General features: G+C 46.0%; 1 protein-coding gene across 2 annotated transcripts in view; it reads right to left on the bottom strand.

Moving 5' to 3' along the window:
* SCAMP1 (secretory carrier membrane protein 1) overlaps positions 1-18,522 on the bottom strand; it is a 50,621-nt gene that overhangs the window by 22,164 nt on the left and 9,935 nt on the right. Inside the window, exon 2 of one of the 2 annotated variants that reach the window (XM_037373339.1) lies at positions 14,435-14,512. The exons of the other annotated variant lie outside the window; for it this stretch is intronic. Coding sequence (XP_037229236.1) covers positions 14,435-14,512 — 78 coding nt within the window. The remainder of the gene's footprint in view (positions 1-14,434; positions 14,513-18,522) is intronic. 2 annotated transcript variants of the gene reach the window in all.

The raw sequence follows: 18,522 nt of genomic DNA, 5'->3' as shown, positions 1-18,522 counted from the left end.
GAACCATTCATATTCTGAAACACAATGCTATTTATTAGTAATGTCTTCCAGAGCCTTCTATTTAACAAAGGCTTATATCACCTGGCTAACTAGAGAAGCTATGCACCATATTAAATTTTCCAATTCAAGATCCATAATCTACTGCTTAAATGTTCCACCAGTATGTATCACAGTATCTAGTTTCAAATACCACTGGCAATTCGTTCACTTGGTCACTACCTATAAAACAGAAATTACAAGAAGCTTTTAGTAGCTCGGGTTTTTCTTTTTTCTTTCTTCCTTCTTGTTTTAAATCCTCTCCATATTCCCACCAATTGTCATCATCTCTGACTTCCTGTACAGCTCTCTATCATTGTGTAAGATAGAGATATGCTATCAAGCCAAGGACAAAACTACTGCCTGGACTGAAATTGTCAACTGAACTTTACCAAAGTGTGTAAGTATAGCACTACTATGATGTTATTTTATTGTTAAATACACCTGGGGGAGAAACTACAATTCTTTCTTTGTATAAAGCATGCAACATGAAAGATTCCCCTGTTCCATAATGTTGTAAGACAAAGAACCACTTGTTCCTAGTAAGACTGAAATCAAGAACAAAAAAAATGGTGAGAAGTGTGATGTTTTCAATATAAAAGCACCTTAAAACAAAGCAAGAACCAACTACATACAACTAACTTGGCAAATTATGACTTTGCACAGATTGTCTGCACCTTTTCTAACCATCTTTTCAAATGCATAAATGGAATACACTAAGAAGGAAACATTACGCCCAAGTAAACTCCACCTCTGTGTGTGATACTGCAGCATATCTCAGCAACATCAGCTGATTCCAGCATTTCAGAATTACTTTTCCTCCTTATACATCAGCTCCTAACAGAGTACCGAGATATCAGAGAGGTCTCATTTCTCAGAAATGTTTGGCCATTTAAGATTTTCATCCTAAGAAAGATTATTCAGTGCTGTAGGACGAAGACAACCAAAGGCAGCCGAGCACCTGCACATGCAACCCCACATAGCGCGAGTGGCCCAAGCAGGCAAACAGTGCACAGTGTGGCTGTTGGCACAGGAGCAGCACAGTGGGGGCACCGTCCCCTTGATGTCCCAGAGAGCTGAGCTCCAGCAGCTGTCATCACCCCCCCAGAAGAAACCTAGCCACTCATGGCTTCTGCTTGGCCAAAGGCCAGTGCCAGGAGGTGTGTGGTGACCCAGCCGGAGCTCCCATGTCAGCACACAGCTGCCCACGTCACGGGCCACTCGGCTGCCTGCGCCGGTCACTGCTGCTGGAGGGCAGCAGGGGTGACACCAGTGTGAGGGGTGACTGGGTGGCCGAGCTGCTCAGCCTGGTGGCAGAGCTGAAAGGGGAAGCAGAAAGGTTCAGGAGTATTAGGGACTGTGAGAGGGAGGCAGACCGGTGGAGACGCTCTACCATCGCTGAGACAAATGCACCGCAGGGACACGTCACCACTGGAAGCGGGAGGGTCCCCTGCCTGCTCGCCTCCAGGCAGAAGGAAGGGCCCCGAGTGATCGGGAGGAATGGAAACAGGTCCCTGCTGGGGACAGCAGGCGAGTCACTGCTGGCCTGCTCCACCTTCCCAGGTGCCCCTGTACAGCAGGTGTGCGGCTCTGGAGCCTGAGGGTCAGGAAAGTGTCGACATGGGCAAAAACTCGTCCGGGTTGGAGGAGCTGCCAACCCCACGCATGGTGACCAGCTCTGCTAGGAAGAACTGAAAGGTGGTTGTCATCGGCGACTCCACTCTGAGAGGAACAGAGGGGCCGTATGCCGGCCGGACCCAGCCCCTGGGCAGCCTGCTGGCCTCCCTGGGGCTGGGTAAGGGACGTCACCAGGACACCCCCTGCCCGGTACAGCCCTCTGATCACTGCCCACTGCTGGGCTTCCAAGGGGCAGCGATGAACTCCAACGCCAAGAAGTCTGAGGGCGACGGAGAGAGACCTCGGGGCTGAGGGAGGGATCGGGAGCACAGGTGGTGCTTCCTTCTGTCCTGCCGGCCGCAGGGAGCGAGGGGCTGTGTCACCGCAAGGTCCCACAGATCAGCACTGGCTCTGGGCCTGGTGTCAATGGCCAGATCTCAGGGGGGCTGACGTGGGTCAGTTCACACGGCAGCAGGCCTGCTGGCCACAGCTGGGGTTCACCTGCCTCAGAGGGGGAAAAGGATCCCTGGTCAGGAGTTAGCAGGGCTCGTCGAGACAGCTTTAAACCCGACTCAAAGCGGGAAGGGAATAAACCCGAGCTCATCAGAGATGAGCCTGCGGGTGGGATGCCAGGCCTGGAGGTGAGATCGATGGCACAGCCGAAGTGCATCTATGCCAGTGCCCGAAGCACGGGCAACAAACAGGAGGAGCTGGAAGCCATCGTGCAGCAGGAAGACCATGACATAGTCACCATCACGGAAACATGGGGGGAAACTCGCATGACTGGAGTGCTGCAAGGGATGGCTATAATCCAGGGGTCCTCAAACTATGGCCCGTGGGCCGGATACGGCCTAGCAGGGTCCTCAATCCAGCCCCTGGTATTTACAGACACCCCCCGCCCCCCCCCCAGGAGTTATGGGGGGGGGGGAACCAAGCAGCCGCAGATGACTGCCTGCCACTGCATCCGTGTGCCGGCCCCCTGGCTAAAAAGTTTGAGGACCCCTGCTATAAACTCTTCAGAAGGGACAAGCGAAGGAGAGGCAGTGGGGTAGCTCTGTATGTCAGGGAGTGTTTCCACTGCCTGGAGCTGAATGATGGGACAGTAGGGTTGAGTGTTTGTGGGTGAGGACCAGGCAGAGGGCCAACAAGGTGGACATCGTGGTGGGAGTCTGTTACAGACCACCCAACCAGGACGAAGAGGCAGATGAAACGTTCTACAAGCAACTGGGAGAAGTCTCAAGGTCACTAGCCCCTGTCCTCGTGGGGGACTTAAACCTACCACTGTCTGCTGGAAATACAGCACAGCAGATAGGAAACAGTCCAGGAGGCTCCTGAGTGTGCGGCAGATGCCTGCCTGACAGCTGTCAGTGAGCCAGCCAGGGGAGATGTCCCGCTGGGCCTGCTGTTTGCACACAGGGAAGCGCTGGTGGGGGATGTGGTGGTCACAGGACATCTTGGGCTTAGCGAGCATGGATAGAGTTTTCAGTTCTCAGAGAAGTCAGGATGGGTGGTCAGCAGAATGGCTACACTGGACTTCCAGAGGGCCCAGCTTTGCCTCTTTGAGAGCCTGGTTGACAGAGTCCCTTGGAGGATCGTTCTGAAGGGCCAAGGGGTCCAGGAAGGCTGGGCGTTCTTCAGGAAGGAACTCTTAAAGGTGCAGGAGCAGGCTGTTCCCGTGTGCTGAAAGATGAGCTGGTGGGGGAGAAGACCAGCCTGGCTGAACAGAGCTTTGGCTGGAACTCGGCGGGGCTTTAGCACCTCTGGAAGAAGCAACAGGCAACTGCAGGACTGTAAGGATGTCGTGAGGTTATGTAGGGCGAAGATTAGAGACATGAAAGCCCAGCTAGAACTCAGGCTGTCCACTGCTGTAAAAGATAGCAAAAAACATTTTTACAGATACATCAGAAACAAAAGGAGGGCCCAGGATAATCTCCACCCTTTATTGGATGTTGGGGGTAACACTGCCACAAAGGATGGGGAAAAGGCTGAGGTGCTTCATGCTGCCTTTGCCTCAGTCTTTAACAGCAAGACCAGCTGCCCTCAGGGTACCCAGCCCCCTGAGCTGGAAGACAGCGGTGAGGAGGAGCAGAACGAAGTCCCCACAGTCCAGGAGGAAAGTTAGTGACCTGATGCTCCACTTACACATCCACAAGTCTATGGGGCCAGATGGGACCCACCCCAGGGTACTGAGGGAGCTGGCAGAGGAGCTCGCCAAGCCGCTCTCCATCATTTACCAACAGTCCTGGCAAACTTGAGAGGTCCCGGAAGAGTCTGGCCCCAGCCAGTGTGATACCCATCTACAAGAAGGGCAGGAAGATCTGGGAAACTACAGCCCTGTCAGCCTGGCCTCAGTGCCAGGGAAGGTTACGGAGCAGATAAGCCTGAGTGCCATCATGTGGCATGTGCAGGACAGCCAGGGGATCAGGCCCAGCCAGCACAGGTTTATGAAAGTCAGGTCCTCTTTGGCCAACCTGATTTCCTTCTACAACAACATGACCCACCCAGTGGATGAGGCAAAGGCTGCGGATGTTGTCTGCCTGGACATTAGTAAAGCCTTTGACACCAGCTCCCACAGCATTCTCCTGGGGAAACTGGCTGCTCTGGCCTGGATGGATGTGCTCTGCTCTGGGTTACAAGCTGGCTGGATGGCCGTGCCCAAAGAGTGATGGGGAATGCAGTTACATCCAGCTGGCAGCCGGTCACCAGTGGTGTTCCCCAGGGCTCAGTACTGGGGCCAGCTCTGTTCAGTATCTTTATCGGCGCTCTGGACGAGGGGATCGAGTGCACCCTCAGCAAGCTTGCAGATGACACCAAGCTGGGCAGCAGCATTGATCTGCGGGAGGGCAGGAGGCTCTGCAGAGGGGTCTGGACATGCCGGACCGATGGGCCGAGGCCAGCTGGATGAGGTTCAAGAAGGCTCCGTGCCGGGTCCTGCACCTGGGTCACACCAGCCCCACACAGCGCTACAGGCTGGGGCAGAGCGGCTGGAAAGGGCCTGGTGGGAAAGGGCCTGGGGGTGCTGGTCGGCAGCCGGCTGGGCATGAGCCAGCAGTGTGCCCAGGTGGCCAAGGAGGCCAGCAGCACCCTGGCTTGTGTCAGAAGCAGTGTGGCCAGCAGGGCAAGGGAAAGGACTGTCCCCCTGCACTCGGCACTGGTGAGGCTGCACCTCGAACCCTGTGTTCAGGTTTGGGCCCCTCACTGCAGGAGGGACGTAGAGGGGCTGCAGCGTGTCCAGGGAAGGGCAACAGGGCTGGGGAAGGGTCTAGAGCCTAAGTCTCACAAGGAGTAGCTAAGGGTACCAGGGTGTTTAATCTGCAGAAAAGGAGGGTCAGGGGACACCTTATCACTGTAACTACATGAAAGGTGGTTGTAGCAAGGTGGTGTTGATGTCTTCGCTCAAGTAACAAGCAACAGGACAAGAGGAAAAAGGCTCAAGTTGCAGCAGGGGAGGTTTAGATTGGATATTAAGGAAAAAATCTTCACTGAAAGTATGTCAAGCATTGGAACAGGCTGCCCAGGGAAGTGGTTGGGTCACCATCCCTGGTGTTGAAATGGTGCTTAGGGGCATGGTTTAGCAGCAGACTTGGCAGTGCTAAGTAAAGGGTTGAACTTGATGATCCTAAGGGTCTCTTCAACCTACATGATTCTATGATTCTGTGAAGCCAGTTAAAGATAATTAATATTGCTGTTCCTTACATTGGGGTTTTTTGTGATAAAAAAGGAAAAAGCCTTATATGAGAACTCCTACAAAAACTAGACAACCATCAAGAGTCTTACAATCTTCTGCTTCAAACATAAGATACAAAACTGTTGGGGTCTGCAGCGGGTCTGCAGACAAGTCAGTTGAGTTCAAAGACTTAGTCGTGTACCTTTAAGACAGCCACAAATTGTCAGGTATATAAATCGGGTGTGAAGAACCAGAACTTAGAACTGCAGCATACAGGCACCTACAGCAACAGCAAATAGCAAGCAAGAAGAAGGACACAAAAACCTGTCAGGGTCTGACACCTGCACTGTCTAAGATATATAAATAGTTTGTATAAACAGTAAGGGCCATTTTGTCCGAACCCTGCCACGCAGACATAGTGTTTTTTCAGTCCACCATGACTTGTATCACCACATTTGGTGACCCCGACGTACCGATGTGATCCCAGTAAAGGGTATCAAAAAGAGACCCTGAGACTGTGCCGATGTGACCCCGGTAAGGGGTGTCAGGAGCGACCCTGAAACTGTGACCAAGCGGGTTGCTGGGGAGGCAGAGCCTGGTGAAGCGGAGTAGCGCAGCGAGCGGCTGCGAGATCCCGGGAGAACGTGACACCGGTAAGGTGAGCCACCAGGGACAGCATGGGGAGTAAGCCATCTAAAGATACCATAGCGCTATCAATGTGGAAGTTAGTATTAGAGAAGCGTGGAAATACTTTACATGGGCTCCGGTTAAAAAATACATTATTGTGGGCCAAAACACGTAGAATGGAAGTGTCCCCTGTGACTGCTCTTAGTGTGTCGACCTGGGACAATTTAGGATCAACACTGTCAGAAGCTCTAGAGAAAGGGGAGAAAGAGGCATCAGGGCTTTTGCTTACATGGGGACTGGTTAGACATGTTGCAGGGGGCTTCAAAAATCCGCAAGACACAAATGGGGGCTTGCCAAGTCAGCAAAATGCGAATCAGGGTGTATCATTCAAACCTCCCCTGTATCCCCCTTCAGAATACAGACAAGAGGATGACGGGGTGGGAGAGGGGAAGAGTCTGTGTCCCTTACCAGATGTCACTCCCCAATGCCCCGAATCCCCTAAATCTCTCCAACTGCATCGACTTATACTCAATACCGATTCCGATTCTGACAAGCAGAAACCTCGGCAGACCGATCCCAGCCCCCCTGACTCCCCTCAGCATTTGTGCCAGCCCACACTCCTTCCTCCCTCGGCTCCGGCCCTGCCCGCACAGGATGGAAATGGCGAAAACCTGGATTGGGGTCCCGCTACGACATTATCAGTCACAGGCAATGAAGAAGTTGAAGTGGTAAAAATCCAATTTCCAATGGTACGGTAATGTCACACGACCCTCGGTGATTTTGACAGGCTGTAAGAGATGGGGCATTAAGAGACGGGAACTGAGATTTAGTAGAACAGATAGGCGGACCGCTCCTTGATCTTCCTACTCCTTCCACCGATGCACCGCATGCATATGCTATTGTAAGGGGAGATGCGGCTGCTGGTAATCCTCACGTTCACACACCATTTGCTTGGAAAGTAGTACAGGACTTCCCAGAAACTGTTTCACAGTACAGGGTGACTGTGTTCTGTCACGCAGAAAAGCTGTTTATAATCTAGTGTATTACAGCGGTTGAAATGTATTTTGCTATCAAAAAAAGAAAAGGGGGGGGGGGAGAGAATGGGGGAATGAAGGGAATGACCCCAGAGACATGATTAGAGAAAGCATGTTATGTTTTGAACTTTCTGAAAATCTCTGTCAACCATGTGGTGCCTCCGATCATACGACATTTTGTGTCAATTGGCGACAAGCAGCAAAAGCACAAAGGTGTCCTAGTACGTGTGAAAGACCCCCGTACCGAGCATTGGTCGGGACCGCATGAATTGTTAACTTGGGGGAGAGGTTATGCTTGTGTTTCTACAGATGAAGGCCCACGATGGATGCCTGCTCACTGTGTACGGCCTCAGCTTAGCGTGCCGGATCGTCGGAGTGCTGCTGCCGCCAGTCAACCCAACAACTGATGTGTGGCCTCCTTACTGAACCAGTCTGTGTTTGGTGTGCCCTTCCTCGAAACTGACTTGCAGACATTGTTGCAAAAAAGTGAATGTATGCAGGGAATGAAGAATCTTACTGAAAGCCTTGATATTTGGGATAATTGATTACCTCTGTATATTGTTAAGCCAAAAGAAGTCAATAATGTTTGCACTTTGAATGTCTATAGTTGTCTTTATGTAGATGCTAATGTAGTAGGAGGCTATGAAGGGACCATGGCACCAACATAAATCAATACGTGACCATGCTGATAAGCATAATGCTCTTAAATGCCATATAACTTTGGATGAAGCATGTAATGATGTAGTTGATTTATGGAACTGATGGGAATGTATTGCAGCGGTTCTTCTCTTATCTGGAGTAACAGCAGGGAAAGCATTGAAGAGTTAAATCACCTTGCTTGTTAGGCAGTTAAGAATGTGAGTCAAATTTGCCATTATTACATACAAAACAGAACAACTATTGGCTTTTTGTTGTTGGCTCAAGAACATGGCTGTGAGGATTTTGATGGTATGTGCTGCATGGTTTTTAGGTGCCCCATTGCAGCAACATGTTACCAAAATCTGAGAAAATATCAGCCTTTTTGGCATCCATTCACTCAATTGGCATTATTGCTTGTTTGCTATTGCCTTGGTTGCCCTCATGTTTGCAAGGGCCCCACAGAACATGACAAACCTGGTACTAGCTGTTCAAAAACAAAAAGGGGGAATTGTTGGGGTCTGCAGCAGGTCTGCAGACAAGTCAGTTGAGTTCAAAGACTTAGTCGTGTACCTTTAAGACAGCCACAAATTGTCAGGTATGTAAACAGGATGAGAAGAACCAGAACTTAGAACCGCAGCACACGGGCACCTACAGCAACAGCAAATAGCAAGCCAGAAGAAGGACACAAAAACCTGTCAGGGTCTGACACCTGCACTGTCTAAGATATATAAATAGTTTGTATAAACAATAAAGGCCATTTTGTCCGAACCCTGCCACGTAGACATAGTGTTTTTTCAGTCCACCTCGACTTGCGTCACAGCATTTGGTGACCCTGATGTGATCCACACAAAACCTACAATGGAGTATCAAAAAGCTACTGAACAAACTTTCCTATATATTATGAACTGCAGACCAGGCCGATGCTACAAAAGAAAAAAAAAAAAAAGCGTGATTATTGTAGCTCTGTGACTAAAGTAGTAATAACCTTGAAAGCATAACTGATAAGCAGCTGCTTGTTAGACTGACGACTGTTTACAATCTCCAGCAAGCATTCCAGAAGCACTCCAGCAGCCCTCCCATAATACTGTAAAAAGTAATAGTAATATTACCTGTACTAGCGTATAAAGATGGACTGTCAGACTAGAAAATATTTTAACAATGAATTCAAAACACTTATCCTTGAAATGACACTTTGTCCAAACAGTTTGCAGTGCTGGTAATGACTGGAACATGCATACATGCTTATGAATAAAGGAACCAAGCAGAAAGCTCACTCGAGCTACATGATCAAAGGTGTTAGCCAACAGCATATATGATATATGACATTAATATAAGGTACTAATTATGTACCTTATGTAAAAGATACTTCTGATTGAGATTTCTAAATTGTTTAGGTTCCATTTTATGCTAGCTGGCCATCTATATGGTGTTACACTTGCTGTCTACTGTGCACGTAATGATGATTGTGTAAAAGAACCAGTGTCTAGGTAAGGGCCTGTGCCTTCTGGAAGAAGTGAGACTCCATCAGTGATTTGTAGCAGGGCCTGTGCATCCTGGAATCCTAAGAATGTCAGAAGGGGCTGGGGGACAAAAGCTGTTAAGGTGTGTTACAAAGACTACCACTTCCAGCAGATTCTGAGACCTGGGGACTCTACTTTCCGACTGCTGGAGCCTAGTCTAGTGTACCCTGAGGCCCTCTGAGGGCTCTCTGACCAGGCTGATGGGATACAGCTTTCCTGTTTCCAGGTTCAGCTACTAGCAAGCTGAGTGCATATCCCACAGATGCACACAAATAGATGCATCCCTTCATATACCAGGATATATACTAGCTATATAAGCTGCCACAGGCAGGGCACTGCCTTTGACAACATCCCCACATAACACTGTCAGAACTACACACAATGCAGGTACACAGTCATATTCCGTTCCTCCTCTCCAGCTGATCAGCACTAAGTTCACTACAGAAAGCACATGCCTCACTCCAGATTTCCAAGCACACCACCAGTTGCAGATTCCTCAGATACGAGCAGTGAACCCCCAGCCTGTTCTGATCTACATGCCTGGATCTGGGGTTCTCTTACCTGGTACATAGGGTTCCTCCTGTTTGTCATTCAGCCCAGTGTGACATTCACTAAAGATTCATGCACTCATACATTCACGTCACAAGCAACCTCCACACTCGTGGCTTCCTCAAACACCAGCACAGACTCTCAGCTGGCCATATACCCCAGCCCAGACCCCAGAATCCCTTACAAACTTTTGGCATGACAAGGGTGACCTTGTCATGAAAGGAAATTTAAGTTAGTGAGGCAGGACTTTCCCCTCATGAAGCTGTGCTGGCTCTGACCAATGACTGCATTGTCTCTCAAGTGTTTTTCAGTAATTCTCAGAATAACCTTCTCCATAATTTCACCAGGCACTGAAGCAAGACTGACAAGTCTGTAATTACCAGGGTCTTCCTTCTTATCCTTCTTGAAAATTGGGACATATGCCAGCTTCCAGTCAACTGCCATCTTTCCAGACTCTGCTGGAAAGACAACACAGCTAGGCACACACAGTTCAGGAGGTTCCTACAAATCACTGACGGTAACTTTGTGACCCAGGTGGTGGAGGAGCCAACGAGGCCAAGTGTGCTGCTGGACCTTGTACTACCAAACAAAGAAGGACTGGTTGGAGATGTGAAGGCTGGGGGCAGCCTTGGATGCAGTGACCACAAGATGGTGGAGTTCAGGGTCCTGCACGGAGGATGCAGGGCAACAAGTACGACTGCAACCCTGGACTTCAGGACAGCTAACTCCGGCCTCTCCAAGGACCTACTTGGAGGATGCCCTTGGGTTAGGCCTGTAGAAGTAGGGGGGTCCATGGCTATTACTCCAGCATCACTTACTCCAAGCTCAAGACACGTACAACCCCATGGGTAGGAAACTGCGCAAAGGGGACAGGAGGCCTGCATGGAAGAGCAAGGAGCTTCTGGCAAAACTCAAACAGAAGAAGGTCGTTTACAGCATGTGGAAAAAGGCACAGGCCACATAGGAATGCTGTCGGAACATGCACGGAGGCAACGAGGAAGGCTAAGGTCCATTTGGAACTAAATCGGGCAAGGGAAGGCAAGGACACAAGAAGGGCTTCTTCAAGTACATCTGCAGGAAAAGGACGACTAGGGAAAACGTGTGCCCGCTGCTGAATGAGGTGGGTTCCCTGGGGACAAAGGACACACAGAAGGCAGAGTTACTGCATGTTGACTTTGCTTCAGGCTTCACTGCCAAGGCCGGCCCTCCACTTTCCCAGACCCTGGAGGCAAGAGAGGAGGTCTGGAAAACAGAAGACTCTCCCTTGCTCAATGCTAGAGATCACTTAAGCAAACCTGACACCCACAGATCCATGGGCCCGCATGGGATGCACCCCTGAGCACTGAGGGAGCTGGCAGCTGTAAATGCCAAGCCCCTCTCCATCATCTTTGAAAGGTCACGGAGAGCTGCTGGAGGACTGGGGGAAAGCCAATGCCACTCCAGTCTTCAAGAAGGGCAAGACGGAGGACCCAGGAAACTACAGGCCAGTCAGCCTCACCCCCATCCCTGGAAAGGTGATGCTCATCCTGGAGGTCATCTCAAAGCATGTGGAGGAAAAGAAGGTCATCAGGAAGAGTCAACATGGATTCACCACAGAGAAATCACATCTGACCAATCTAATGGCTTCCCATCATGGAATGACTGGCTGGCCAGACGAAGGGCAAGCGTGAACGCTGTCCACCTTGACCTCAGCAAGGCTTCTGACACTGTCTCCCGTAACATCCTCATAGGTAACCCCAGGCAGTGTGGGTTACATGAGCGGGCAGCGAGGTGGATTGAGAACTGGATGGATGGCAGAGCCCAGGGCGTTGTGACCAGCAGCACAGAGTCTGGCTGGAGGCCTGTAGCCAGCGGTGTGGCCCAGGGGTCAGTACTGGGACCAGTCCCTGTTCAACTTGCTCATCAATGACCCAGATGAAGGGACAAGTTTGCTGATGATACAGAACTGGTGGCAGTGGCTGATACCCTAGAAGGCTGCACTGCCATTCAGCGAGGCCCAGACAGGCTACAGAGTTGGGCAGAGAGGACCCTAATGAAGTTCAACAAAGGTCCTGCACCAAGAGAAGAACAACCCCACACACCACTAGCACAGGCCGGGGGTTGACCCACTGGAAGGCAGCTCTGCAGAGAAGGATCTGGGAGTGCTGCCCATGAGCCAGCAGTGTGCCCTGGTGGCCAAGAAGGCCAGTAAGATCCTGGGGTACACCAGGAGGACCGTGGCCAGCAGGTCGAGGGAGTTTATACTCCCCCTCTGTACTTTGCCAAGGTGAGGCCACATCTGGGGTGCTGTGTCCAGTTCTGGGCTCCCCAGTTCAAGAGAGATGGGGAGCTACTGGAGAGGGTCCAGCAGAGGGCTACAAAGATGCTGAGGGGGCTGGAGCACCTCCCCTTATGAGGAAAGGCTGGGGGACCTGGGCCTGTTTAGCCTGGAGAAGAGAAGACATAAAGGGGATCTTATCAATGTCTACAAATATCCTAAGGGCGAGTGTCAAGAGGCTGGGGCCAGGCTCTTTTCAGTAGCGCCCAGCAACAGGACAAGGGGAAAAGGGCACAACCTGCAACACAGGAAGTTCCACCTGAACATGAGGAAGAACTTCTTTACTTTTGGGGGAGACAGAGCACTGGAGCAGGCTACCCAGAAAGACTGGGGATTATTTTTCTCTGGAGTTATTCAAAATCTGCCTGGACATGATGCTGTACAACCTACTTTAGGTGAACCTGCTTTAGCAGAGGTTTGGACTAGATTATCTCCAGAAGTCCCTTTCCAACCCTGATCATTCCATGATTCTGTGATTATTTTAAGTCTTACAGAGCACCAATTCTCAAACTAAAGAGCACAGAATCTCCAGGATGTATTCTGCTACCACCGAAGAAGCTTGTATGCTTTCCGCTCTACTAGCGCTATTACAGTTTTCAAATGTTAGAAGTGGTATTATCTGCACAAAACTGTTCAAGATAACTCGGGTTCCCAATAAAGGAACAGCAGCAAATCAAACCCCCCAGAAAGTATTCAGATGTTTTTGCTCTGGGCAGTACACAAAATGCAGAGTAACTTCTATCCCTACCCTGGCAGACATTGTAATCCTTCAAATCTAAAATTCACAGATTCTGCTTCTACGTCTGTTCATCCAGTCTTTAAAGACATTCACTTCTACTGCCTCTTATCTTATCCATCACATATTTATTTGTACATGCACAGTGTGTCCTTCTCTTGCACACAAAGCTGGTAAGAAAAGAGAGGTGAGCACATGGAATTGTGAGCATATCATCAGGTAACTAAGCACATTCCTGCAAATGCATATAATTACAGAATACTTACACATCTAGCATCCACAAGTCACAGACAGAGGAAGAGGAGTATCATCTAAAGGTTGATTATTACAGCACTCTTAATCGAATATACACTTTATGCTTTCAGTCTTGCTTTCTGCAAGAAAACCTGTGAAAGTTCTTTTCCGCTGCAGAGTACTGCTCATCCAACAGACAGTTTTTATGAATTTGGTAACATCACATAGATTACTAACTGAATCACAATACATGAATATAGCACATATTCAGTAGATCTGAACACTGACTTTAAGATTTCCTCCATCCTCCTGATTTTTCTATATGAGTGACATCTGTAATGAGCAATTAAAATTTTTCATACATGCACAGCTGACTGTTCAAAGCCAGATAGCCGTAGCTATATACTTCAATTTTCCTTTTCCTACAGAGCTGCATATTAAAATAAGTACAAAAGTAATAAAAAGTCAGAGTAGCTCTAGATTATATTTTCTTTTTAAACAACACTTAATGTCTTCAGAACGTATCATCCATACAGATCAATTTTGAAACTCTACAAGCTTCAGAAAGATAAATCAAACATAATTAGTGATATTGTGAGTTAGGAGAAAAAAAATGTTGAGACTTACTTAATATTATTGCTAGTTGTAAATACTCTGCATTAAACAGAATATTCGGCATACACGGAAACAAGCTCCTTCCAGTCTAGCATTTTAGCACTGTATGAAACCTTGCTGTCGCATTGCAAACACTCAAATACTAACACTGGCTATCAACACTACCAGATTTGCCACAAGAAATAAGAGTACATTTTAAAAATACAGTATTTGAATGCTTGTAAATTATACTTACGAACAGCAATCATCCATACATTTTGCTAATCTTGCACAAGATCTTCACTATCAAAAGTAACCAGTGAAAAATGCTATTACAGTTTGAATTTACCAACCCATTCCTTGTATTTCCCCCCTATACAAATTAGAGGCAAAGAACAACAGTGTTTCTTGGACATAAATGATTCCTTTTTACTACAGCAAACTACTCATAGCCTGTGGACTGTTACTTAAATGCAATGTTTTTCCTTATTCTGAGCAACGTTTTCATTAAGTGAAATGGAAATCGAAAGTAAGACACTGGGAAACATGCCACACTCAAGCAAAGCAAGCTGAACTCAGAAAAACATGAAGACAGACTATCAAAAGTCTTACTGAACAGGTGAAATACTGAAATCTGTTTTGGCTGCCTTTCGGAGAGCCACACTTCTTTAACAGGTGAAAGCTCACTTAAGTCAGCCTACCCAATGAACCCTCCAAACACTTTACAAGACTATCATTACACAGCTTCCATTATGTCTGCTTAGCCTGTCACATGTTTTACATCAGCCTCGAACTCTGAAAACTGTACCTCACAAATCTTACCTAAAAAAATTAACAGCATAATTAAGAAAAAAATGTGCTTACTGTTCTTGAATCAGAGAAAGGATTGTACTCATCTAGCCCTGGAGGAACATTTCTTGTCACTTGTGTAACAGAAGGATCCTAGAAAAGAAAATAGTTTTGTAAGTCTATGCACAATTAAAAAAGCAACAAGTCAACACTCATATAATTGTCTCATATAAAACTCAGCTTTTGTTTCAACCTTGTAATAGGTTTTTGTTTTCACTACAAAAGCCTGTAAACATCCGCCTCTCTCTGGTCTCCAAAATGACATCATTCCATTCTGAGCGTCTTATAAACCTAGATTAACAGAGCCTAAAAGAAACTCCATCTGTCACCCATTTGATTTATAAGGAAAAAAGCTCTCAATAGAGAAGGGAAGAAAACTGCACCCTGCTATGTTGACCACTGGACTCCACAATTCTACACACAAAAAGCACAACAGAAGAAAAGAGCTTTACATAACTCTTGGTTGTCCCTAACCACAAGTACCTTCAACAATCCCAGGAACAGGAAAAGCATTTCAGAAAAACAAAACTGAGGAAACAGTGTCCCAAAATGCCAAAAGTACCTCTGGTTCAGCTTCTACCTGAACTGATAGAATTAGGAAATAAGTATAATTTTTTTCCTCCAATGAACTACTCAGTGAGAAAGACTGCTTGAGGTTTAGCTTGAGAAAGCATTTTCACAAATGAAACACTTCTCCGTGCTAGAGAAGGCAGGCTTGGTTCTGCAGAAAAGTACATGTGCCCACTACCATAGACCATACCAACTTTGGATAAAGAAAAATTGTAGTTATTTCATGTGATGCTTGGTTCCATTACATCGTTTCTGTGCCTCAATTTAAGGTTTTTGCATCTTCAGAACATAAAAATGCATGAAAGGAAGGTTTTCTTGAAAATCAATAAATCAATTTATTTAATATGGTTAGTTACATTTCTATTTATGTAAATGCATAAAACAAGCGTAGAGTATTTTACAGGTACATTAAATATACAAAATAGCTGTAAATATACTATTTCCTTATTTTCAACTGATATGTATAGATGTACATATTATATTTCAACAGTCTAGCTCAACAATAGAAAACAAACTGGAGTTGATGAAGACTGGGAAGAAGACAAGTATTTACATTTCTATACTTCTACATTCATATTTCCTTTAAAGAAAGCTACATTTAAAACTCTACATGAAACATTTGTCTACTTTTTAAAAACTATACTAAGTGATTTAAGCTACACTTCAGTAAATACACAAGCTATTAAGCTACTGAAGAATAAAATTCAGATTCTTAGAATCAGCATCTATTACAGCACTAGCTTAGTCCTGACAGCAGTCTACAGATGCAGGAACAATATTTGCTTAATGGCTGCAGGCAACTTACTTACACCTAGGGAAAAAAAAACCAACAATAAACAGGGCAGAATATCTATCAACTCGAAAATCCTGTAGGGTACAGCAAATGAAAACAAGTCTGTTTTTTTCACTAGCTATAGTCAGAAATCTATTAATATCAGGCAATTTTAAAGTTTTTACTACAAAAATTTTAAGACAAGATAATAATTGCTTCAAAAATTAAAAAGTTATATGTTGCATATTTTAATCAAATTCACGTGCATAACCATACATAAAAACTACCCTTTTGGTCACATAAAATGCTACCACTTTTGGCTAAAGAATGCATTTAGCTACAAACCAGTATTTTAACAGTGACTGAACTAGAATTAGCCTTTCTTTAAAGGTATACAAAACAATGTTACACGCAATTAAAAATTAACTGTCCTACTTTTGACTTACACCATGACTAGTGATTTCAACGAACCCACTCTGGTGACAGTCTCCCCCACAAGTCTGCCATATTTTTTTTAGTCACCATGCTAGACCTAAATGCACTGTTCAAACTAAAATCTCATCAGGCCTTGCATAAACTGATAGACTTAATTGTAACAGGTTCTTTCATTAAATGACTGCACAAAACACTGTGCAGATGAGCAACAAAGGAAAATGTGCAGGGGGAGAACATGTTGTCAAAATTCAACTATGAATAATTAGAAACTGAATAAAAAGATAATTAAAAAATGGGAAGAAATCTGACATTTGAATTACGCATTAGTTGACTAGGATGGTCAGTAAAAGATGAAAAAAGATTAACTTAAACCAAAGTTAATACAAATAAGATAATTTCATAATTCAATATACAGGACGGTAGAAAGTTGTATACAGCTGAAAACTTTTAACTTACTGTGGTGGGTCAACCCTAGCCAGCAGCTAAGCCCCTGCTTAGTTGCTTCCTCACTGCCCTCCCCAATGGGATACGGTGGGATGGGGGAAAGAATCAGTAAAGCAAATGCAAGTAAACTTCTGGGTGTTGAGAAAACATAAAAAGAGCTTAATAAGCCAGAAGGAATGGTAGAAAGGAAAAAAAAAAAGGGCAACAAAAACCCACAAGTGATTCAAAGGCAATCACTCACCACCTCCCACAGCAGACAGATACCTTAGAACATCCCCACCAGCACTAGCAGCACCACCAATGTTATTGTGAGCCATGATGCTACATGATATGGAATATCTCTTTGATCAGTTGGGACCATCTGTCCTGTCTATGTCCCCTACCAACCTCTTGCCCATGCCCAGCCTACACCCAGAGGGAAACAGAGGAAGCCTTGATACTGTGGAAGCACTATTCAGTAACAGCTGAAACACTGGTGCCATACTAGCACTGTTTTGATCACAAATCTGAACCACAGCACCATAGGGACCTGCAATGACAAAAAATTAACTGCATCCTAGCCAGACCCAGTACACTAATTCCAGCTTTTACATGTTAGTATGGATTAGCAGTGAATAAAATACTCTATTCTTTGTTCGTGTTTTCAGTATGGTAGCCCTTCCAGAAATGCTCACAATATCATTCCTTCTTTCACACATAAAAATGCTTTGAGTCGAGACACCTACAAAACTAGTGATAGCCAAACACCAGACTGGTGAAACAGTATGTCTGCATTATCAGAACTCAAATACACTTAGTACGCCAAGTTAAATTAGCTGCTTCAAAAGTACATTTCAAACAGTAAACTTCTGTGTTTGATGGGTGCACTATTAACCAAATAACTCCACCTGACTGTGCCCAGAAAGGACAATAAATGCAATTATTTGAATAACTAAAATATCAGATTCATGAGACAGCCACTGAACACCAGCAGATTCCCAAAACACAGGGAAAAGTGGTCTAATCAAATTCAGAAGAGCCATCTACATTTAGAAATACAATACGCAAACAATAACAAATATCTGATGAAAGAAAGCCTTTTTTCTCTGAGGGTTTCAGAGATGATGAGGGGAAGTTTCTCAAATCTCTTCACACAGCTATTGTGACGTTCTAACACTGTCAAACAGGAGACATATGCTGAGCTAAACAAGCTTACGATGGCAAAAGTCTTAGTACTAGAAACAAGTTGTATGCTTAAATACACACAGTGAGTAAAGCAAGAAGCCCTCTACCAGAAGTCCACACTCATTTTGAATTAACAATTGCTACGCCTCTGACAAATACTGACATTGTTTGCTAAAGTAGGAGCAGCTCTGAAAAAATCCTGAATGACTCGGAGGACATTCAATATCAGCTCTACTTAAGAAAAGTTGAATTACTTACTAAATAAGAGTTATAGTTGTATTGAAATACACAAATTCAACCCTGCCAGGGCAAGTAGCATCCATTTTTTGCTTTCAGAAAACCTCAACTGCACAGCCTGGACTTCATTAGAAGTTCATGGCCTGATCTCTTCCACAAGCAGAAAGAGTCAAGAAGTTAACCCAGAGATCACAGGAAGAGTAACCTCATAGCTGAGGGAAGCAAGTACTATCCTGGAGATTCATCTCTCTCCTATACTCATTCACTGTGGTCTTCTCTAATGCTAGAGCTGTCTTTGCATTTGAAAAAAACAGGCTCTTCATAGTCTGGATGCCCAGGTGTAGGCTGCTAAACTTCAAACTGTTCAGAATACCTACGGTGCATTGAACAACACCAACAGTTCAACACACTACTTACAGAATTTCTGAGGAGATTAGACCCGACATCCCAAGGAACACAAGCAATTACTTTGAATCATTTA

The sequence above is a fragment of the Falco rusticolus genome, chromosome Z, assembly GCF_015220075.1.
Source record: "Falco rusticolus isolate bFalRus1 chromosome Z, bFalRus1.pri, whole genome shotgun sequence".
Taxonomy (NCBI): domain Eukaryota; kingdom Metazoa; phylum Chordata; class Aves; order Falconiformes; family Falconidae; genus Falco; species Falco rusticolus.
This window is presented reverse-complemented; position numbering and strand designations above follow the sequence as displayed.